The sequence below is a fragment of the Hemicordylus capensis genome, chromosome 4 (genome assembly GCF_027244095.1).
Source record: "Hemicordylus capensis ecotype Gifberg chromosome 4, rHemCap1.1.pri, whole genome shotgun sequence".
Taxonomy (NCBI): Eukaryota; Metazoa; Chordata; class Lepidosauria; order Squamata; family Cordylidae; genus Hemicordylus; species Hemicordylus capensis.
The window spans coordinates 56,539,105-56,563,755 of record NC_069660.1 but is presented as its reverse complement, the minus strand read 5'-3'; the positions used below and the strand labels follow the sequence as shown (position 1 = coordinate 56,563,755).

At 42.9% G+C, this 24,651-nt stretch overlaps 1 protein-coding gene across 7 annotated transcripts in view; it reads left to right on the top strand.

The window, feature by feature from the left end:
• The window catches only part of MAGI3 (membrane associated guanylate kinase, WW and PDZ domain containing 3), a 340,723-nt gene that overhangs the window by 270,186 nt on the left and 45,886 nt on the right, over positions 1-24,651 (top strand). For all 7 annotated transcript variants that reach the window (XR_008307161.1, XM_053250087.1, XM_053250086.1 and 4 more), the window contains 2 exons: positions 5,810-6,002; positions 12,609-12,800. Coding sequence is in view for 6 of the 7 variants with exons in the window: in XM_053250087.1 (XP_053106062.1) it covers positions 5,810-6,002; positions 12,609-12,800 (385 nt within the window). In the remaining variant the exon portion in view is untranslated. The remainder of the gene's footprint in view (positions 1-5,809; positions 6,003-12,608; positions 12,801-24,651) is intronic.

The window sequence follows — 24,651 nt, the reverse complement described above, 5'->3', positions numbered from 1 at the left end:
GCTCAATGGCGGGAACACTATACAAGCCATAAACACCTGGACTATATATATTATCAGATACACTGCAGGAATAATAGACTGGACCCAGGCAGAGCTAGAGACGCTAGATCGTACGACCAGGAAAATAATGACCATCAATCATGCTCTTCACCCCCGCAGTGATGTAGATAGGCTATACTTCCTTCGCAGTTCAGGTAGAAGAGGAATGCTACAAGTCCATCAAACAGTAGAGGAGGAGAAAAGAGGCCTTGAAGAATATATCAAGGACAGTGAAGAAGATGCACTTCAAATGGTCAATAACGAGAAACTATTCAACACCAATGAAAGAAAGCAGGCCTACAAGAAAGAACAAGTCAAGAACCGAGCAGAAAAATGGAAAAATAAGCCCCTGCATGGTCAATATTTGCACAATATAAGTGGAAAATCAGACATCACCAAGACCTGGCAATGGCTTAAGAATGGCAACTTGAAGAAAGAAACAGGGTTTAATACTGGCTGCACAAGAATAAGAACTAAGCACAAATGCAATAAGAGCAAAAGTCGAAAAATCAACAACGAACAGCAAGTGCCGTCTTTGTAAAGAAACAAATGAAACAGTGGACCACCTAATCAGCTGTTGTAAAAAGATCACACAGACTGACTACAAACAAAGGCATGACAAGGTAGCAAGGATGATACACTGGAACATCTGCAAAAAATACAAGCTACCTGTAGCCAAAGATTGGCGGGACCATAAAATTGAAAAAGTGGTAGAAAATGAAGATGTAAAAATATTATGGGACTTCCGACTACAAACAGACAAACATTTGCCACACAATACACCAGATATAACTGTAGTTGAGAAGAAAGAAAAACAAGTTAAAATAATCGACATAGCAATACCAGGGGATAGCAGAATAGAAGAAAAAGAAATAGAAAAAGAACAAAATGCAAAGATATACAAATTGAAATTGAAAGGCTGTGGCAGAAGATGACCAAAATAATCCCAGTGGTAATTGGCGCCCTAGGTGCAATTCCAAAACAACTTGAAGAGCACCTCAACACCATAGGGGCCACAGAAATCCCACCCCCCTTCTTCCTTCATGGAATTCAAGGCAGCTTACAAGGGCTCCTTGGTGGCACTGACTAAATCTAAACCTACTTAACTTCAGCAAGATCATTGTTATCAGACCATGTCCTGGGACAAATGACAAATGCTTGCTGGTTGCATAGTGTTTTGCAAGTTATTTGTATAGTGCAGGAAAAGGTTTAGGGAGAGATAACTAATAAAAAGCAATAAGGAGGGAAATGTTTGGTTCATCTTGAAATAAAAAAAAAGTTTAACTACACAGAGACAGTTATCTTTATAGAAGAACTGATAAGCTGTAACTGAAATTAGAAGTTGTTCTTGCCTGTGAATTGCTAGTGACATATAAAAAATATCTAGATACTCAATCCAGCAGATGCTAGAGTCTGAGTGTGTGCTCTTGATTGAGTCTGGGTATTTTACACAGGATAGGGATTATCTTGGTGCACCATCCATCCTGCTGCCTGACAGTCTCCCTACATGAGCTGCCCGTAGTGATTGCTGGCATGGTGTTGGAGATCCTCAGCCTTAGTGCTGGGGGTTTTCAATATCCACACTAAGGCACCTGCCTCTCAGGTTAGTCCAGAAATTTATGTCCATCATGAAAACAATGGACCTGTTTTAGGTGATATCAGCACCACCCACCCATGTGCATGTGGGTCACAAACCTGTTGTTGTTGTTTTTAAATAACTGGGCAGTGGGATGTTGATCTGGTAGTGGAGCTGATTAGCATTACTCCATTGTCATGAACAAATCAGTCTTAGATTTACCAGTGCTCCTGACCTCTGCAAGGGGTAGGGGATGTAATAATTAAGCCTACCCTCAGAGACTGATGGATCATAATGGATTCCTGATGTGTCTGGAGGATTTTCCTACAGGCCGGGTATCCTTTATCTGGACATCCAAAATCCGGAATGCTCCAAAATCCGGACACCACGCCTTTAATAAAAAACACAAAACTGCCTGAGTTCACTTTAAACATGTAGTCAAGCTGCCTTCCTCAGAGCCAAGGCCATCCCACCGCTGCCTCCCTTAGGGCCAGGCCAGGCCGTCCCACTGCCCACCCCCGCCACTGCCACCTCTGCCTCCTGCCTACTGTGCTCGCCTCTTCAGCCGTCCATCTCCTCGCTGCCGCCATTGTTTCTCACCACTGGAACTCACCACCGCTGCCGCCACCTCCTCCACTTGCCTCTTCAGCTGTCCGCCTTTTCACCGCCACCATTATTTCTCTCCACTGGCTTCAGTGCTGGAACTCTTGCACGCTCTCGCAAGAGTTCCGCTTCACATTCCAGACCCCCGTCTACCAGAATTATATGCCTGTATATAGAAGATTCCCAAATCCAGAAATGTCCGAAATCCGGAACACTGCTGGTCCCAAGCATTCCGGATAAGGGGTACGGTTGACCTCTCAAATGGGGAAATGTCCCTGGCCATCAATATAATTGCTCTTGAGTATCCTCTTCCCTGCCACAGAACCATTTTGGCTCCTTGGTTTACTGCAAAACTTCTGGCAATGAAATGGTTGGTGAGACTGGAGCAACAGTAAATGGAAACTTGAGCTGAATCTGATCAAACACATGTGTGATCCCAGTGTTGGGACTATTCTGTGATGATGATTGCAGCAAAGAATTGATATTTCTCTGTACTTGTTAATATCTATATGAAACCACTGGCAGAGGTTGTTCAGAGGTTCGGGTACAGTGTCATCAGGATCAATATAGATGGGGTTGCACTCCTGAAAGAGCAAGTTTACAGCTTGGAAATGTTTCTGGATCCAGCTTTGCTCTTGTCATCTCATGATTAGGTTACTGTCGTGCATTCTACATAGGGCTGCCTTTGAAGACTCTTTGGAAATTATAGATGATGCAGAATGCAGCAAGCCGGACATTCACCCCATATTACTGCCCTACTGTGCCAGCTGCATTCATTGCCAGTGTTTTTCAGCACATGATGCAGGGTCCTGGTGTTGATGCTTAATGCCCTTAATGCCAGGGTGTCAAACTGCCAGCCCGTAGGCCAGATCAGGCCCATGAAATTCAACTGACTGGGACAAGCCCCTGCTGCCTCTACTGCTTTTTTTCCCCATGCTGCCTGCCAAAGAGGCAGCATATATTTGTAGTTACATGCTAACCAGCAGGCTTCCTTCTTCCACTGGTGGTGATGGTATCTCTCCCCCCAACCCCCGGTGTGCTGAAGCCATGAGTTGTTTCCTTCGTTCAGTCCTCCACCTCTGCGACTATTCCCCCCTCCCTTGTGACGGGCTTTTCATTTTGTGAAGCACTAGATTCGAAGATAAAGAGGGAGGAGGAGGAAGGTGACAGCAACAAAATCAGAATACAGTGCAGGGCGCTTTTTTATCTGGGCAAGAGAGGGAGGAGGGGACAAGTGAGAGAAAGAGGGAGGAGGAGGGAGGAGAAAGAAGGAAGGAGAAGGAAGAAGGGTGAGTGGAGTGGTGGAGGAAAGAGTTCTGCTTTTCTTGGAGCATGATGTTGCTTTGGAATTACTCATCTGAGTATTGAGTATTAAAAATCTGTTGAAAACAATGTTAAAATATGATGGTTATGGTCAGAATTCCTTCTAAAAATAAAATTTTTCCTGAGCATATTCTGGTGTTAAAACTAGGGCATTCCGCTAATTTAATATTATTTTATTTTATTCTATTTTATTCCTTATTCATTCATTTTATATTTATATTCCAAAGGGAGAGGGAGGAGGAAGAGGAAGACAGAAGGTGGTGTGAGGCAACAGAAGGCAGCGCGAGGCTATGTGCGACCCTCCACTGGTGGTGCATCAGAATAAAATCTGGCCCACCATCCAATTAAATTTAACATCCCTGCCTTAATGACATAGGGTCAAGTTGCTTGTAGGACAGTCTACTGCTATATATTTCTGCCCAGCCCTCAGAATCATGTGGAGAGCCTCTCCTGTATGTTTTTCTGAAGTACGCTGGTTAATGACAGGTGGGCAAGCCTTCATGGCAAGCGCTGACTCTTTGAAATTCCTTGTCCAGTCTTAGAATTGATCTCTCCCCATTTAAATTTAAACAGGTGAAGACGTTTTAGATTTCCCCACAGACGGACAGACAGATAGATATAAATATGCCTCTTTTAATGATTGTATTTATCTTTATGCTTTTACGATTGAATATGCTGCTTTTATTGTGTTGTGCTGTGTTTTTAAAATGTGTTTTAAGTCACCATGAATTACACAATGTGAAGAATGGCAGTGTATACATATTTTAAATAAATGAAAGATTTTGCTAGCAATTAGGATGAGATCTGTTGGTCTACTCTGTATGAAAGTTGTCAAATTCCCAGGTATCCCGATCATTATTCACCTTTTTGTGGAAACAAGTCACATCATTTTCAATAGAAGTACTATATACATAGTTGAGGAAGGCCTCTGGAAAGAGTTTTATCATTCACAAGGCAGGAGATATGGCTGTTTATCTAAACCTATTAGTGAGAGCTGAGAGAACAACATGACACACAATGAGGTAATATTTATCAACTTTAGCAATGGATGAGAGAAAATAGGAATACTTGAACAGATGTGCCAGGTCAAATCTGAATAAGGGTGAAGTAATTATCCAGGCAAGCAACTGCCAATTAAGAACATAATATATTTAATGATTAATGTGCTACCTGGTCCCTTACAAAAGCCAGCATTCTTTGAGAATAAAAAAGGCATTTATCATTGGCTTGCTGTTTCGTTGCTAAAGCTGTAACTTGGTGAAATGGTGCTGCTGCTAACAGGCACATTGAAAAAATGTTTAGTTTTAATTTGATTGGTTTCATTCCAAGGGCTATACTACTGATTTCCTTAAATATGTGGCTGTTGGCAGCCTACATCTTCCAGTATGTTTGAAGCATACATGTGAAGTGATATCGTCGTACTCATCATTTCCCCACTCCTCCCAATGGTAGCCAGTGAAGTTGAGCAGGCCTGGGGAAATACTGAGTGTAACAAGATCACATCACATGTAGGCTTGAAACAATACTCGGAGAAGTAAATTGGAGGAGCAGTAACTTCAATTTGTACGACTGTGCACAGACCAGAGATTCAGTTTGGAAGCTGTCTTGGATATTGGGAGCGGGTGCCATTCATTTTGCTGCTTTGGCCCCTCATTGCACTTGGATTCAACCAGATTTGGGGGTTGCTTCAATCTGGAGATGATGCTTTGGGCTGCAGTATGAATCACTAAAATGCCTATAACTCCTTCATTTGTCAGAAGAATTGAATAAAAACTGCAGAGATGTCCTTTAAAAATTTGACTTGCCCCTCACCATCTCAAGGGCTTGAGGTGGGTAACTAAGTTAAAATCCTAAAACCTCCATTGCAGTGATTAAAGCATTGTATCACCCTATCTCTGACCATGAAAAGCCATCTTGAATAAAAATGCCATTCTGAAAGACACTTAGATTCATATTTTGGCAGATTTCAGGGCATGGGAGAGGTATTAAGAATTGAACTACAAATAGTGCATAGACAAACTTAAGAGGCTATTCCCAATCAGTCATGGAGGTCTTGATTTCAACATAGGGATGGAGGTTGTTTCTCAGATAATGCTAGACCAGGGCATTATTTATAGGTCATCACCACACCTTAAAGACCTTAGCTAAGAAGTCAATAAATAGCACTTGTGTGATGGGAGTTTTTAGTGCTTCTTTGATCCTTAACTCAGAACATCAGTCATCTGGGTTTCTGTTCCTCACTCTAAATTTTTCTGTTCTGCTGCTTAGATCTACATTGGAGCCATCATTCCACTGGGGGCAGCAGAGAAGGATGGCAGGCTCCGTGCTGCTGATGAGCTTGTATGCATTGATGGTATTCCAGTCAAAGGGAAATCACACAAGAATGTTCTGGATTTAATGACCAGTGCTGCACGAAATGGCCAGGTGCTGCTGACTGTCCGCAGAAAGATCTTCTTTGGTGGTATGTACTATGTATACAAATTAGGTGTGGTATGTTGTGCTTCGTATTGCCTCCTATATCTTGGTAGTGATTCATATAAAAGTCTCTCTCCATGGCCCTCTATGAGTGTAACTGCCAGTCGGTAATGGGCTGGATGAGGGAGAACAAACTGAAGTTGAATCCAATCAAGACGGAAGTACTTCTTGTGGGAGGCTGGAATTTAGGAAGTGGTTTAGAACTGCCTGTTCTGCATGGGGTTACACTCTCCCTGAAAGATCAGGTACGTAGCTTGGGAGAACATCTGGACCCAAACCTCTCCCTGATATCCCAGGTTGAGGCACTGGCCAGGATTGTTTTTTATCAGCTTTGGCTTATAAGCCAGTTATGTCCATTTCTTGAGACAAATGGCCTTAAAACTGATGCATGCATATGCTGGTAACATCTAGGCTTGACTACTGCGATGTGCTCTACGTTGGGCTGCCTTTGTATGTCATTCAGAAACTGCAACTGGTGCAGAATGCAGCAGCCAGATTGGTCCCTGGGTTCACCTGTAGAGACCACATTACTCCGATTTTAAAAGAGCTACACTGGCTGCCAATTAGTTCCCAGGCAAAATAAAAAGTGGTGGTTATTACTTATAAAGCCCTGAATGGCTTGGGCCCAGGCACCTTCATAAATCCTGCCACCTATTAAGATCATCGGGAGAGGCCCAGTTGTGGTTGCCGCTGACTCGCTTCAGGGTGACCCAAAACCAGGCCTACTCTAGGGTTGCCCTGAGGCTCTGGAACACACTCCCAAATGAAATCAGAATCTCCCCACCTCTTGTTGTTTTTAAACAACTTTTGAAAACACGTCTGTTTTATCAGGCTTTTTGTTTATAATGTTTTAAAGTTTTGTTTATGATAATTTTAATCTGTTTATATGGCGTTTAGGTTTTGTTTGGATTATAAACCTCCCTGGGATTTTACATAGGGTGGTATATAAATGTGACATAAATAAACAAATTAGCAATTTGTAGGGGGTTTTCCTTTCTCAAGGCAGTGGCATTGTTTTCAGTGGTATTGTTCATCAGGCGGGAACCCTGGTTTATGAATAAGTTAGGAGTTGGGTTCCCCATGAACCTGCATTCAGGAGGCTCCCAAGGCTGGGCAACAGCTTTTCCCTATGGGGACAGGTTGTCAGCCAGGTTGGAGCAGGTCTACAGACTTTGCTGTATTCGTCATGAATTTATTTATGAAGAATAGTGGCATATAAATATTTTAAATAAAGAAATGTAAATAGTGGGATCAGCCCATGTTGCCCATGGTTTTGAGCCACTTCTCTCTCCCAATCTTCTTCCCATTTGGACTGTCAGCAACATCTGCCTAATTGCTATCCTTTCTACTTCAAAAACTTCAACAGCATTTAATTTAATAAACTTGTGGCCTATTTTGTACCCCAGCTCTGTGTAAATCTCCAGTGCTCCCTCTGTTTCTTTGCTACACACTGCAGGCATAAGTTGTCATTCTGGACAGGATAAGATAGGAAGCATGGCTGACAGCTTCAACTGCACATTGTTTCTGTGTTTTTTTCTCCACATGAAAATGTTAAGCAGCAAAAAGTATTATCTATCATAGACTTGGTATGTATTATATTGCCATTGTATAGAACTAGGAAGTCAGATTGAGCACATGGGGAGGCCACCTGAAGACTAGTAAGAGATTAATCAAAGAAAAGCCATTTCTGCCTTTGAATCTCAACCTGCATTACCACCATGGCTTCTTTTGACAGTGGTACACATTCTTTATAGCATTGGTGCTTAACATTGTCATAGTGAGACTTAAGTCTCGGGAAAGCTGTGTAAGTCACAGATGGAGAGGGTGCATGCAAAAGAGACAGATGGAGATGGAGAGTCACAGATGGAGAGGGTGCATACCAAAGAGACCCTAATTTGCCAGCAGTGTCCCATTTTATGAGAGACACATGAGACCAGTGTGTTTCAGTCAGCAGCACTCTTCGGACCGGACTTCCAGGACATCATCTAAAATCAGATGTGGATTTTTGATTGTTTCCTAGAGGTATTGGGGCTAATTTAAAATAATCTGTTGGCATTCTCTGCAGTGAAAGCTGGCTACAGCAAGCTTAGAAGGGCCTGTAATTGACTACAGGAAAACCTCGATATTTGCGGGAGTTCCATTCTGCTCTACAACTGCGGATATGGAATCCATGAATATCAATGCATTGAGGGGATGGGGGGGGTGTTAGGTCCTCGGTTGTGGCAGGAATGGCAGCAGAGGCTCCATGTATCTTTTAAAACTACTGCTGTGCGACGGGAATGGTGGTGAAAGCGGCAGCAGCAGGGATGGAAGCAGTGGTGACTCTTCCCTCCCCACCTGCCTTCCAAATGACTGTGCAGGCCTGTCTGCAGCCCATTTCGGACCTCTCTGTGTGTGCATTTATGTGCATGCACAGAGGCCCAATATAGGCTGTAGACCACCCCATGCAGTTATTTGGGAGGCAGTCTGGGAGGAAGAAGGAGTCACTGTTGGTGCCTCCGCCATCCCTGAGATGATGGATGCGGCAGCGGGGACGCCTTCTCCCTCCCCGCCTGCCTCCCCGCCTGAGTATGGATGTGGCCAACCGGACAGGGCCCCGGACCTGGTCCAATTCCATAGTGCCCCCCACCCCACCCCATGTATGCCTAAGTCCAGTGGCTATTTCCTGACCATGGATATGCTAAACTGTGAGTGTTGAACCCATGGATAATGAGGTTTGCCTGTATGCACCATCTAAAATTAGTTTCCATTTTTGCTATCAAAAATTAGTGCATGTCTGAGATGAGTCTGCAACCTTTTTTTCTTAAAGATTACATTTAGTGGCTTGCTTTGCTTGAGAGGAAAGCTGGTCTTGTAGCAAACTCAACTTGTCCCCTTAGCTAAGCAGGGTCTGCCCTGGTTGCATATGAATGGGAAACTAGAAGCGTAAGCACTATAAGATATTCCCCTTAGGGGATGGAGCCACTCCGGGAAGAGCAGAAGGTTTCAAGTTCCCTCCCTGGTTTCTCCAAGATAGGGCTGAGAGACATTCCTACCTGCAACCTTGGAGAAGCCACTGCCAGTCTGTGAAGACAATACTGAGCTAGACCAACCAATGGTCTGACTCAGTATATGGCAGTTTCCTATGTTCTCTTAGGCGTCTCTTCTCTAGGCTAAAAATACCCATAATTATGACACCACCATCCCTCCAGAAGTAAATTTTGCCAACGTTGATAAGAAATAATATAGTGATATGCAAGCATGTAATAACTTTACCCACCCCCACCCAAAGTAAGTCTTGGCCGAGCTTGTAGAAAATGAAATAATTATGTGCATACTATCAAGAATTGTGATATCTACAAATGAATCTTTCCAGCAAGCAAAAGGAAACTTCCCTCCCTCCCTCACTCAGAAGCCTTGTAGACAGGTCTCCACAGCATAGCCCCAGCTTAACCCTATTCCTCCCTTGTCCTCTCCTCATGACTGTCTGGCAATGTGCTCAGGTTCAGCCAACCCTCCCATCAGCCCAAATGACAGGTCATCATAAGAACATAAGAATAGCCCTGCTGGATCAGGCCCAAGGCCCATCTAGTCTAGCATCCTGTTTTGCACAGTGGCCCATCAGATGTCGCCGGAAGCCACAGGCAGGAGTTGAGGGCGTGCCCTCTCCCCTGCTCTTACTCCCCTGCAACCGGTAATCAGAGGCATCCTGCCTTTGAAGCTGGAGGTGGCCCACAGCCCTCCGACGAGTAGCCATTGATAGATCTCTCCTCCATGAAGTTATCCGAACCCCTCTTAAAGCCATCCAGGTTGTTGGCTGTCAACACATCTTGTGGCAGAGAGTTCCACAAGTGGATCACATGTTGTGTGAAACAATACTTCTGTTTGTTGGTTCTAGACCTCCTGGCAATCAATTTCATGGAGTGAACCCTGGCTCTAGTGTTGTGTGAGAGGGAAAAGAATTTCTCTCTCTCCACTTTCTCCACACCATGCATGATCTTATAGACCTCTATCATGTCTCCCCGCAGTTGTCTTTTTTCTAAACTAAAAAGCCACAGGTATTGTAGTCTTGCCTCATAAGAAAGGTGCTCTAGGCCCCTGATCATCTTGGTTGCCCTCTTCTGTACCTTTTCCATTACTACAATGTCCTTTTTAAGATGTGGTGACCAGAATTGTATGCAGTACTCCAAATGTGGTCGCACCATAGTTTTGTATAAGGGCATTATAATATCAGCTGTTTTATTCTCATTCCCCTTTCTAATGATCCCTAGCATGGAATTGGCCTTTTATACATCTGCTGCACATTGAGTCTACACTTTCAACGAGCTGTCCACCACGACCCCAAGATCCCTCTCCTGGTCAGTCACTGACAGCTCATATCTCATCAGCATATACTTGAAGTTGGGGGTTTTCGTCCCAATGTGCATCACCTTACACTTGCTAACATTAAACCACATTTGCCATTTTGTTGCCCACTCCCCCAGTCTGGAGAGATCCTTTTGGAGCTCCTCACAATCCATTTTGGATTTCACTACCCGGAAGAGTTTGGTGTCATCTGCAAATCTGGCCACCTCGCTGCTTACCCCTGTTTCTAGATCATTTATTAATAAATTAAAAAGCACTGGTCCCAGTACAGATCCCTGGGGGACCCCACTTCTTACTTCCCTCCATTGTGAAAACTCTCCATTTATACCTACTGTCTGTTTCCTGTCTTTCAACCAGTTAGCAATCCACACATGTACTTGTCCCCTTATCCCATGACTGCTAAGTTTCTTCAGGAGTTGTTGATGAGGAACTTTGTCAAAAGTTTTTTGGAAGTCCAGGTATACAATGTCAGCTGGATCACCTTGATCCACATACTTGTTGACACTCAAATAACTCCAAAAGGTTGGTGAGGCAAGATTTACCTTTGCGGAAGCCATGCTGGCTCACTCCCAGCAGGGCCTGTTCTTCTAGGTGCTTTACAATTTTATCCTTGAGGATGCTTTCCATCAACTTGCCTGGAACGGACGTTAGGCTAACCGGCCTGTAATTTCCCAGATCGCCCCTGGACTGGACTCCTTTTTGAAAATCGGTGTTACATTTGCTACTTGCCAGTCCTCTGGTACAGAGCCCGATTGCAGGGATACGTTATATATTTTAGCAATTTCACATTTGAGTTCTTTAAGGACCCTTGGATGGATGCCATCCAGCCCTGGTGATTTGTTAGGTTTCAGTTTTTCCAGACAGTTGAGAACATCATCTCTTGTCACTTCTATCTGACTCAGCTCTCTAGCCTCCATCCCTAAAGAGCCTGGGGTCCCATCAGCAAAGGAAATGTTGCTGAGCAACAGGCCACATTTCCTTTCCTGCTAAGTCTGTCATTTGGGCTGAGGGGAGGGTTGACAGAGTCCAAGCATATAGTCAACCAGTCAGGAGGAAAAGGGGAGGGAAGGATGCTGCCTGACACTGCTCCCCTACCCCCTGCAGAGGACTTGTTGGCTTAGAAGCAGAGATGAATCCTCGGAGCAGGAGGTAACAAAGAAGCAGTGTCCTGGAGAGGCGGGAGGGCTCGACATACCCGCTATGAGCCATTTACATACCCCCGGGGGGTTGTGAACCCTCAATGGATAAACCCTGTGTTACAGAGCTGACAAACCCTCAACATGCTAGAGCAACTTACTTATTGAGGCAAGGCTACAACACACTTAACACTAGAACCAAAGGCCATTCCATTAAATTGATTGCCACGAAATTTAGGATCAGCAAACAGAGGTACTTTTTCACACAACACATAATCAACCCGTGGAATTCTCTGCCACAGGATGTGGTGACAGCCAACAATCTGGATGGCTTTAAGAGGGGTTTGGATAACTTCATGGAGGAGAGGTCTATCAATGGCTTCTAGTTGGAGGGCTATACGCCACCTCCAGCCTATAGCAGGATGCCTCTGAGTACCATGAAGCAACTGAAAGACAGAGCAAAGGTGCCAACTGCTTATGCAGCCGCCATTGCACGTGATTGGTCCACCGGCCCTCAACTCCTGCCTGCAGGCTTCCAGCGGCATCTGGTGGGCCACTGTGTGAAACAGGATGCTGGACTAAATGGGCCTTGGGCCTGATCCAGCAGGGCTGTTCTTATGTTCTTAATTCAGTATTGTCTTCACAAGCTTCTCCAAGGTTGCAGGCAGGAATCTCTCTCAGCCCTGTCTTGGAGATGCTAGGGAGGGACTTGGTACCTAGATGCTCTTCCCAGAGTGTCTCCATCCCTTAAAGGGAATATCTTACAGTGCTCACATGTAGTCTCCCATTCAAATGTAACCAGGAAGACCCTGATTAGCTAAGGGGACAAGTCATGCTTGCTACCACAGTTCTCCCTCAACTCCTGCCTGTAGGCTTCCAGCGGCATCTGGTGGGCCACTGTGTGAAACAGGATGCTGGACTAGATGGGCCTTGGGTCTGATCCAGCAGGGGTGTTCTTATGTTCTTATGAAGTCATTCTGTTTATTATCTACTCCCCAAGTACTTATTTAACACCTAGTTTCCACCAGGTCATGCTTCATGTTAATGATAAATCTCTTTTCACATTGAGTTTCATTCTTATTGATTCCTTCCTGTGCCTGTGGCATTTGTAGTGGATAAACCACCAGAAGAAGAGATGTCATCCCAAGTTCCTATCTCCTCCCAGAATGGCTCTCCCAGGCCAAACAGAGTAGAACTACTCAGCAAGCAATTCCCAGAGGCCTATGATATTTTGCTACAACGGAAGGAGAATGAAGGATTTGGCTTTGTAATCCTTACCTCGAAGAACAAGCCACCACCTGGTGGTAAGTATTAAATGTGGGCTTTTGCCTTGCTTATCAAGGTCGATAAACTGAAATTGATTGCTTTCATTGTCTAAACAGCTTGGCTGTTTTGTCCATATCATTTAAGGCTGTGGCTTCTTTTGGTAGTTTTCTATACAGGAGAACCTCAGTATTCACAGGGGTTTCATAATCCGCTACTATCGCGGATATGCAAACCACAAATACTGAATAGAAATCCAGTGGTTAAGTTCCCGGAGGTCAAAAAAAGTCCAAAAACTGGGGTAAAAGGCCCTAGAAATGCGAGGGTAGGTGGGTGCCTACCATGCTTCACAGGTCGGTCCCCAGCAGTCTTCCACCCAATAGTAAAAAGTCAACTGAAAAGCGTTTTTTTCCTACGAACGTGTTTTTTGTTTCTTTTCAAAGGGAGCCAGAAAATGGCTCCCGGTCTCAAAATGGCAGCTGGAAATGACCTCTGAAGTCATTTCTGGAAACCCCCAACTTGCAGATACACAGATTTAACCTCCTTTTTACACAAACACACCCCGCATATACCGAGGCCGAGTGTCTATTAACCAGTTGTGGATACATTAATCCGCAGATGCTAGAGGTTCTACTGTAATAAACTTCTATTCATTCCTTACCTGAAAATGTACACGTGCCTCTTTTCTCCTGGTGTAGCCTCTTTTGTAGCATTCACAGCCTCAGTGTCTGAGAGAGTTCTGCTTTCCTCAGAAATAATCTATTTCCTTGAATATGTCCAACCAGTTTCTGTTAACTAGTAGTACTACCAAGTTGGAGGGCAATATGAGCAAGATGGTCCTTGAAAACCCCCATCTGTGACTCAGACATAGAGACGTGGTGTATCTATCTATTTATCTATCTAAAATCAGGAGCAGTGTCCAAGTTGGAGTCTCCTACACTGTTCAGATTTTTTTTATTTGAAACTTGAAGGAATATGTTCCTGTCAAGAGAACAGCCTGCAGGTTTCTTGAAACATGGGATGTATTAAGACTTGTTCCTACTACAAGCTCACTGGTAATGCAGAGTGGATGTGAAAAACTTCACCTACTGATTTCTGCAGCACAAACTTCTGTTAAAGACACAAGAGCAGGCCAGACTGTATGTTTTCCCCTGAACAGTTGACAGCCCAACACTTATTATTCTTATAAACCTTGATGCCAAGGCAATTGAAAGAAATGCCCACTTCATGTTCCGTACAATATATATTTGAAAATATATCCCTAGCTATCATTCTAAGCATTCCCTATTCTGTTTTTTCCCTCAATACACAATCCTTTCCCTTTGCAAACTTATGAAAATGGGTTCCACAATTATTATTTTTTACAGGACACTGATTTTGTTAGGTCTGTTTATAAAATTAAAACAAAAAATAGATCTCATTTTATACATTACTCATTCCCCCCACACACACATCTGTAAATCCTAATCTGCCATTTTCTCTATTGCTGTTCCAATAATATTAGATGTTCCTAATGAAATTGATGTCGTTTAACATCTATGTCTGTAACCTTAACTCTTCCACCTCTCACTACTCTTTGTAATAAAATTTGAGGAAAATAATAGCTACTCTTCAGAATGCCTTGTGTGTGCTTAAAATGAAGTTTAAGAAAATTAGTTTTTTAAAGTGCTTTATGACAGTGCATTTCGTGAAGTAGCGAGTAGTAGTGTAGAAATGAGGTATGGCTATAGTACTAGGTCAGTACCATTGGATTCATCTTTCTTTTTATAAAGGCTGTTGCTATAGAAACCATTGGAACTGGAGCTGTCGCCCTCTGAGGGTGTAGAGTTGATTATGTGCCCTGTGTTAGAAATATGAAATATGATTTTCATGTTGCCTACTCGAAGTTTAGACAGCACTGGAAAGGAAATTATTGTTGATAACCAAGTCAGATTCTCCTGTGTAATCCTAGGGCTGCGTAATAGAAAACATTCTTTTGGCAAAAATGGAAGGAGTTCTGTTTGGCACTGCAACAAAAAACAGGGAACTTTTGTAGAAAGATAATTGTATTCATTTTGTTACCATAAGGACTAGAATCACATTCCTAAGCTTTGTGGCATACTTCAGAGGTATTGTTTTACCTACTAACAGTTTGTTGCATTGGAATGCCTTTCTCAATACAGAATTAGTTCACTGTGTCTTCTATTAAGTTAGAGGTCGTCTTATTAGCAGTTGTGAATTTGCAGTATGCAGTGCTTTCATATTATGGGATCATTCTTGGGTTTATATTAACAAAATGTTGTTAGGTTGATTAAAATTGGGAAGAAATAAAAGAAAATATATTTATCTTCAAATGGAGTTAAAAGCTCAGAGTTATAATTGTTGCCACCTTTTTGGCAGCTATTTCATTAATTACAAGCCTGAATGGTAAATTAATCTTGGATTGCTGATGGCTTTCAGAAACTGCTTGAGATTTACTATCATGGTTTGAAATGCCAGTTGGTAATTTTGCTAAGTACATAATTCAGTAGACATCTTATCCCATCTGTTTCATTCCTGTGAAGCCTGGTTTAGAATTGACAGCAATTGCTGTTCAGAGGTGGTTCAGGCTTCAGCTAGCATGCGGGTTTTGGGGTGGCTCTGGGTGTCTTTGTGGTATGAAGCATGTCACCTGAGGTGGTGGTGGGGAAAGCAGCTGACACCAAGGGAATTGGTTGATTCTTGGTGTCTTGGGAATGTGAGCACAGCACAACATGTCTATATATGCAACTCTCAGTATGCAGCTAGACACACAGTGAGTATAAGCAGCTGCAAGGTTCCAGGCAGAATTAAGTCTCTCTGCTTAGACCTTCAGGGTTTTGGAAAAAATAGAATCATGGCAGCAACATAAACAGATGGACTTAGATTTAACAATATTCACCCAAGAATCTCTTAAGTTGCTAGTTGGCAGGAGGGAGAAAACTCCTCTGAACCACTAGACACTATATTTCAACATTACTGAAGAACTGACACGATCCCAGTGGCCTGTAGATCAACAAATATAGTTTTAATCTTTAATAAAGGGCAGAAGGAAAGATGCATCAGAGAGCTTGATAACAAATAACTAGTAAGATGTCAATTCAGATGGCATTTGGAGCCAAGATTGTAAACCTTGGCTTTACATGATGTCTCACGGCCTCGGGAGCCTGTTTCCTCCTTTCCCTTTCTTTGTGAATCCTAGAAAAATTCTGTTTCCTATTGTAGTTAGAAACAAGCCAGAACCAGGACATCAAAATTGTGATCTTTGCTGGCTTATTCTAGCCAGAGGTCTTAGAAATAAACCATTTTCTAAACCAGATTTCAAACCTTTGGTTCAGATCATGGTTTATTTTAAGTTCTCTGGTTAGAATAAGTCAGGAGCAGTTGGTTTGGATGTCACAGGCAACATCTTGGCTTGTTTCTTCTAACTACTATTGGAATTTGAATTCTTTGATAGTCACATGCAAAAGGGAGTGAAGCAATAAGCCATCATGTAAAGCCAAGGGCTTAATCTTGTTTCTGTGTGATGTCTGAATCCGGTCCATTGAAACAAAAGTATGAAACTGTTGGCAGACATATAATAATTCCAATGTCATCACTAAATAGATCTCTTTAGTGAATTATGCCAGACTCTGTGGGTGGTGTGCCAGCACATAGCACACAAGGGCATGCATGGGACACAGTGTTGGGCTGTTGGAATTCATCTTAAAAGATTTCTAGTAGCAACCAGGAATATGTTGGACATTGCAAACTGATTGTGTATATAAATGGTGTGAAAAACAAGTAAATAACTCTGTATTGGTCCACACTCTGGAACATTTGACTGCATTCAAATGTTTGCGACATAGAGCACCTTTAAAGATCTATGCTCAGGCAATATGTGCAGCAAAGAAGCAGTTCTTGTCTGCCCATATTGCATCTGCGAGTTCATGTCCAGCGGAGTTGTTCAGGGTTGTGAGGCGACTAGTACATGCCCCCCGCTTCCTTGAATCAGAATTTGGAGCCATCAGTTACTCGCTGTGATGTGTTTAATGAGTTCTTTGTAGATAAAATCTCTCATATTCAGGCCAACTTAGATGGAGACTCCACGATATGATGACATGCAGATCTACCTCTCCATCTCCATATCAGCAGAATTTGGCATAACTTCCCTAAATGCTTGTCTGGAAGCAGTAATGGGCTGGATGAGGGAGAATAAACTGAAGCTGAATCTAGATAAGACAGAGGTGCAGGGTCAGAACTCCAGAAACGATTTTAATCTACCTGTTCTAGATTGGGTCACACTTCCTCAAAAGGAACAGTTACACAGTCTGGGAGTACTTCTGGATCCTTATCTCTCCCTGGTATCTCAGGTTGAGGTGATGGCCAAGTTGGTCTCTGGGGCATCATGGAGAGACCATATCACTCTTTTGCTGATAGAGCTACACTAGCTGCCAATAGGTTTCCGGGCAAAATACAGAGTGCTGGTTATTACCTATAAAGCCTTAAACAGCTTGGGCCCTGGGTAGTTAAGAGAACTTCTTCTTCATTATGAGCCCCTTGTTGGAAAAAATCTCCAGGAGTTTGTTTAATCAGCAGACACCATCCATCAGGTTCATGGTGCCTGCACACCCAGTAGACTTGTAAAGAGTGCTTTATACCAGTGTTTCTCAACCTTTTTGGAGTCAAGGATCGCTAATTTTTTTGTGCGGAGTTTCAAGGACCGCTACATTCTTCGTGTACAGTTTCCCACTTAATATCAATCAATTAATTAAAGCAAAGTGAAATTAATTAAAATGAATTAAATTAAAATTTAACTTTTGAAGTTCTGGCAGGCCAAGATTAATTAAAATTAAAATAAATTAATTGAATTTAAAATTCTTATAAAATAAATACAATAAAATCTGTACAAAAACTTAGCAATAAAATGCATTAAAAATGCAATAAATGCAATAAAATGGAATAAAATGCAAAAAAAAATGCAATAAAATGCAATAAATGCAATAAAATGGAGCTACCGAATGCCACCCTGCACTTGGCGGATGGGTGGGAGGATATACATGCATAAAACCCAAATCTGATTATCCACTATGGGAAGCAGAATATTAGACCTTTACTGGATCCAGCAAGGCTTTTATTGTGCAGATATTGAAGGTAGACAGACGTGTTCCCAGACTTAGAAGGCAAAAAGCATCTTAAGGACTCAAGTGGGGAACTTATGAAGAAGAAGGATCTCTTTGTATCTTAAAGATATCAGGACTGAAAATACCTTTGGATTATATCTTTGCCATGTGTGTCTTTGTATGTTATTTGCTGTGTCACACCCTCGTTCCCTTAGTAAGACCATTAGTGTAACAGTGCCCTGGCTCCAGTTGTCTGCCAAACGTTGAATTGCATTGCAAATCAACCTGAGTTTATCACTTACCATTAACTATTCAAAGGCAACAGTGGAACATAACTTCCAGCAACCCCTTGGAAATTCTGTCGGAGTCCCCGCTTGCTCTCCCCGTGGGCTCCTGGGCTCCCTCCCTCCCCATCATTTTTGCCCACATGCTTTTCTGCCAGGGCTCGCCGCTGCTGCGCGGCAGAAGGGATGGCTGTGGGGGTGAGTGAGCCTTCTACCCCCCCCCCCCGCTGGCAGCGCCGGCTGATACAAGAGGTGCGCTGCAGCCTGCTGTCTGGCCCGGCGTCGCTTCCTAACTGCGAGGCACGCCTGCGCAGTTAACTCAAAAATGATGGCGGGGAGAACAAGCGCTGCAGAGCGGGGACTCCGACAGAATTTCCAAGGGGTTGCTGGAAGTCATGTTCCACTGATGCCTTTGAACAGTTATAAAAAAATCTTATAACACTTGCATAGAATAGTAATTAACTGTATAACAGCCTATGTACTGAACTGCGCACTCATACGGGAGTAAATATTTCTCTCCACCTTTTCCCCTAGCATTATTTTTTTTAATTCGCAGCTTCCTCTCCTTAGACTGCTTTCAGTTTCTCGTGCTAAAGTTTCAGGTTGCTTAGCGCCATGGGGAATGGGATGAACAAGGTAAACGCTGCTTATTCTATTCTCTGTATTTGTGCTCGTGCGTGCAAGCTTTTAAGAGTGATCCCCAGAAGAGTAATGATTTCCGCCCCCTCGATCCTTGTTTTGATCAGTCGAAGAGGTTTTATTAAGTAACACTTGCTTTACAAGAACTTTCTGGATGCTAAATGACAAATGCAATCGTTGGTTGGAGAACAACAAGGATGGTTTTTAGTAGGCATGGAAGGATGCGTGTACTTTTCTGTCAGTAAGGACTACCAAACGCACGCGGAACCCAATCCTATGTATGTTTACTCGGAAGCAAATCGCACTGAGTTCTGTTGGAGTGGGACTTGCTGCCTAGCAAGTCTGCATGGGATTGTTGCCATAGCATTTGAAATGCCGCGTTTAGCATGTTGGTGCCTTGGTTCACACAAAATCCTTGCTCCAGGCAAAGAGAAGAAGACGGGGCGGGGGCGGGTATCAGTTCCTGGTAGGTGCCTCAAGCTCGTCTGCAGATCTGTGTTGGGTGCACAATTGAAAATCAACAGCATATAGGTTGTTTTTTTAATAATTAGTTTCCTTTCTTTGGGTATATGCGTCTTTCTCATTTGCATACCAAGACGGAAAGGCTTCAGATAGTCGAAGAAATGGCAACTGGCTATTGAGCAGTGGGGCGAGTGCTTTAAATCGCTCGAATACATAGCGAAGAACCTTGTGGTATCTTGAAAGACTAACGAGTTTATTTTAGCACATGCTTTCGTGAATGACGTGTAGCTGATGTGTAGATACGGAGAGCCCCTGTTGTTCCCTCCCCTCTGTTGTCTATTTTTGTGAAGTTTACTGCAAGAAAAGGAGACCTAGTCTTAATTTTTTTCACTGCTGCTTATTGTGCTCATTTCTTTTATTCTCCTTCTGGCGGGGAGAGCAAGCGCTGCAGAGCGGGGGCAGGAAGGGAAAGCTGCCGGTGGCAGGAGGAGGCACGGACCGGCACTCAACTCGTCGCGGACCGTCACCGGTCCGCGGACCGGCGGTTGAGAAACACTGCTTTATACAGTTACAGATCTTAATGCAAATATAGGCCCACCAATTAGGGTCTTCCATCACACTGTCTGGACCATTCATAGGTTTCAGCATTATGCAAACTAAGGATGGTAAAGTTCCCCCCAATCAGGAGCGTATAACATAACCAGTTACCCAATTACAGTAAAGGTCAAATATCAGACCATATAGCTAGTAACATTGAGACTATGCACTAATCACCATTTGCCAGCAGTTCTTAACACTCCAGTCTATATGTTGTCCCAATTCCTTTAACTCCCTACAAATTGTATGTTGATACATTATTATGTTACCATAGCAACCCTTGCAGCTGTACTGAAGTTCATAACTCACAGGCCTAGCTTGGATACTTGACTAGGCCAGAAGCAGACCCAAATAAAGTTTTTCTTCATCACTCACCGCCCATTGAGGTTGTCTGGAGAGGTCAGTCTCCAGTTGCCACCAGCTCGGCTGGTGGCCACATGGGGATGGGCCTTCTGGGTTGCTGCCCCAAGATTGTGGAATGCGCTCCCTACCGAAATACGATCCTCCCCGTCTCTAACAATTTTTTAAAAGCATATGAAAACCCACCTCTTTATCCAAGCTTTTTCAGCTTTTTAAAATTTTAGGTTTTAATCTGTGTTTGACTTTTAAATTGTTTAAATTGTTTTAAGTTTTGTGTATGTTTTTAACTTGTTTTATATTATTGTTAACCGCCCAGAGACGAAAGTTTGGGGCAATGTACAAATTTGATAAAATAAATAAATAAATAAAATCTATCACAGAAATTGGTAAGGACCGGGCTAAATATGACAGTGGCAGTACCATGTGTTTAAACACAGAGTTACCCAATCATGTAGAAAGAAAGTATGCGGGGGTCCATTTCCAACACCAAAGAGGGGATTTAGGTGAGTTCTGAACCCATTCCCCAAATATTTTTCGGCTCAGCTAAGCAAAAAACATGCTTTGAGAAAGGAGCTGCAGAAAATGATGTTACGTCTCAGGCAAGTGGAAGGATGCAGTACCATCAAATAAGAGCTGCCAAAGTTTCTCAAGAGTAGCACCCCTCCCCTCCACCCTGGAGTAGAGAACATTATAATATTACAAGCAAGAAAGCCTGAGCAACTGATCACTATTCTCCAGGCATCACTGAGTTGTATTTCTAAAGGAACTGATGTAGCTGTTGCAAACCCAGGCCCAAATAATGACAGGACACAAGTAGTTGGGAAAAACTAGGGCCACTTAATCCCAAGGGATGCCAGGACTATACCTAATGTAAGAATTGCAGGACCAGACGATAGTGTGATCCAATTCAGCAATGCTGTGAACCAGAAATGGGCAACTTCAATTACCCACATATACTAGGGTCAACTCACATTCAAATATAAAAGAGAGGCCAAATTAAGACCTAATAAATGACTCTGCCAAAATGATTTCATGTAACCAACTCAAAAATGACGGGCAAAGACTTAAACCAAAGTGGTGCAAGGGAACCTATTGAAGTGTAAGAAAAAGAGCACAAAAGTGACTTAATTAAACAATAATGAACCACCAAACCGTATGGGCAGTAGCCCAGAACTAAAGTGGCAGCCTCCTTAGAGCCAAGGAGAAGTGGAGTCACCACAGCAATCAAAAAGGAATAGGCTTCACTGCTGAATCACCACCGCAGCCCAGTCCCTTCACAGCTGAAGAAAACTACCGCTCTCCATACTCCAGTAACTGCTACAGGGCCGAGAAGCAGCGAACCTGCTTATTGCCAGCCCATTGAGCAACTGAAAGAGCAAAGGTGCCAGCTGCTTATGCAGCCACTCCTTGCACGTGATTGGTCCACTGGTGTCATGTGCTGGGGGACTAAAATGGCAGCCCGCATGCCACCTCTCGGGCCTGCAACTCCACCCCCTGCTTATCCCATATCCCTGCTAATGCAGCGAAAGGGGTGGGGAGAGGCTATGCATCAGCCAAATCCAGCAGAATGCTCTTCTGACTGTTGCCACCCCAACTAGGTCAATGCTAGATCTAGAGGTATTCCAAACAAGAAATCTGTTCCTTACAGCGTGTTTGACTACATTCGAAATAGGCACCACTTCTCTTTGTCACTCAAAAGAGTAGCAAATTATCACACTCTTACTTGGATTCAGTTGGAGTGTATCAGCCCATTATGGCCTGTTCAGGAATGTTTATCAGGGAAATAAAAAATAGAGCTGAATATCAACTTATTGATACATCTTTTCTAAAAAAAAAAATAAAAAATACTGATTTTGGTGCTAGATTTTGTTCTGTTTTGTGTCATTTTGTTTTTGTTTTGTTTTTCTATATTGTAAGCCACTTGTGGGAAAAGTAAGATATAATGGTTTAAAAATAAATAAAATATAAAATATCCATACCATGCTCCAAATTTCTGAACAGTCTATCCCTTAACATCTGCTTGGGCTTTAGAGCTTTAGAACGGCCACTGACAGGTTTTTGTTTACTTTAGTTATTAATGTTTAGCACAAAACATCTTGGTCAAAGACTCTTCTTATACTTCCTTTTGGTTGAATGTCTCCCTGAGTACACTCACCTTACAGGACCCAAAAGTGTTGATGTTAAGAAGCTCTAAATAAGGCTGGCCAGCATCCTGACTAATGTTGTGCTTGTGAAAGAACATTGTGCTGTGCAAGCTAGTTGTGCTATGTCTGGAGCTTGCATTTCAGACCAGTGTTGTACTAGAACAGGCTTCCTCAACCTGTGCCCCTCCAGATGTTGCTGAACTGCAACTCCCAGCATACCCAGCCACAGAAATTGTGGCTAGGGATGCTAGGAGTTGTAGTTCAGCAACATCTGGAGGGCCTCAGGTTGGAGAAGCCTGCACTAGAGCATGAGACTGCATGGGGAGTAATGGCAGGGGAGTAATGGCAAGAGAGAGGGCATGCCCTCAACTCCTGTCTGTGGCTTCCAGCGGCATCTGGTGGGCCACTGTGTGAAACAGGATGCTGGACTAGATGGGCCGTGGGCCTGATCCAGCAGGGCTGTTCTTATGTTCTTATGTTCTTAACTGTGGCCCTCCTGCAGATGTTGAACTACAACACCCAACATCCCTGACTATTGGCCACTGTGGCTGGGAATGATGGGAGTTGTAGTCCAGCAGCACCAGGAGGGCCAAAGTTGTGCAGCCCTATACTGGAGCAAGCATGCTTGTACATACCTTATATGTTTTAAAGCGAACTTTTGTGCAATAGTGCAGTTTTGAATATCCCTGGGAGTTTGTGCAGTTCTGTTGTCTTCTTGTACTATTATGCAGGCACAGCATTGGGAAGTTGGCCACTTTTTCATTTTAGCATAATTTTATATCTAATAAAGACTCAGCAGAGGTTATAAAAATAATTTGGAGTTTTTATTATTATTATTATTATTTATTTATTCTATTTTATACTTCTTTTCATAACACATCTCAAGGTGGTTTTAAAAAGTTAAACTACAATAAAGTTCAATAAAAGTTGCATTTAAGCCCTTAAGATCAATCAAACATTAAAACCATAAAACACCAAGAAACAATTAGAAACAACCACAAGAAAGCTGAGAAACCTAGAGCCTCTAGGAAGTAAAAGCCTGAGTAAATAAAAAAGTATTTAGTTTTCTAAAAGCATCCACAGTTGTCACAAAGCGAATGTTTACTGGGAGAGCATTCCAGAGTCTGGGGAAAACAACAGAAAAGGCCCTGTCCCGTGTGCACGGCAATCTAGCGCCTCTCAGTGTTGGCAAAGGCCCGCCTGACTATCTTGTTGGGCAGGCAGAAACCCTTGGAAGCAGGCGGTCCTTCAGGTATCCAGGACCCAAGCCTTTAAGCACTTTAAAGGTAATAGCCAGCACCTTGAATTGGATCCAGAAACAAATTGGCAACCAGTGCAGCTCTTTTAGAATAGGTGTAATATGCTCTGAGTGAGAAGTTCCAGAGAGAACCCTAGCAGCTGCATTTTGCACCAACTGAAGCTTCCAAATATTTTCCAAGGGCAGCCCCACATAGAGGGCATTGCAGTAATCTGGCCACGACGTGGCTAAGGTATGGGTAACCATGGCTAGATTGGCCTTTCTCGAGAAAGGGCCGCAGCGGGCACACTAGCCAAAGCTGTGCATAGGCACCCCTGGCTTTTATTCTGTCTTCAACATTGAGTTGGAAAGCTGAGCCCCAAATTTTGGATACCCCATGGACACAACTGGAGAGTTTACTGTTTAGAGTTTACTGTTTAGCTCCACTATCTGCTTATCAGGTATTGAGTTTGTTATTTATTCGCTCTTCTGGTAAACTACTGGCAGTTCAGGCAGCTAGACATATATGTAGGAGTTTAGGTCTTAAGTATGGCTTTGATCCTTTTCAGCATGTAAAGCTTACATTATGGATGAACCCGGATTTGAAGATTGGGCAGAAACCTTTCTATTGGGCCAATTGGGCAACTTCTAATATTATTACTTTTGATCAGTTAATTACCTCAGAAGAGGTTTTTAAATCTTTTGATGCTTTGAGAAATGAATTTAATGTCCCTTCAAATGCCAGTTGGCAATATATATAATTAAGGCATCTTTTAACACAGTTATTTGGACATGATGCACTTGCTGCTTCAGAATCATCAATTATACTGGATTTGGAACATCTATCAGAACAAGCTAAACCTACAGTCTCATTTTATTTAAAACTTAAAGAGAAAGAGAAAGTTGACATTTATTATATTTGTGTATTATGGAATCAGGATCTTGAGTATACCATTATGGTAGACCATTGGTTAACAGCATTAAGGATAATGAAGCAAACATATATAGATCTTAAACTGAGACTTGTTCAGCAAAAACTTTTATTTCACTCTTACTGGACTCCCCAGAGG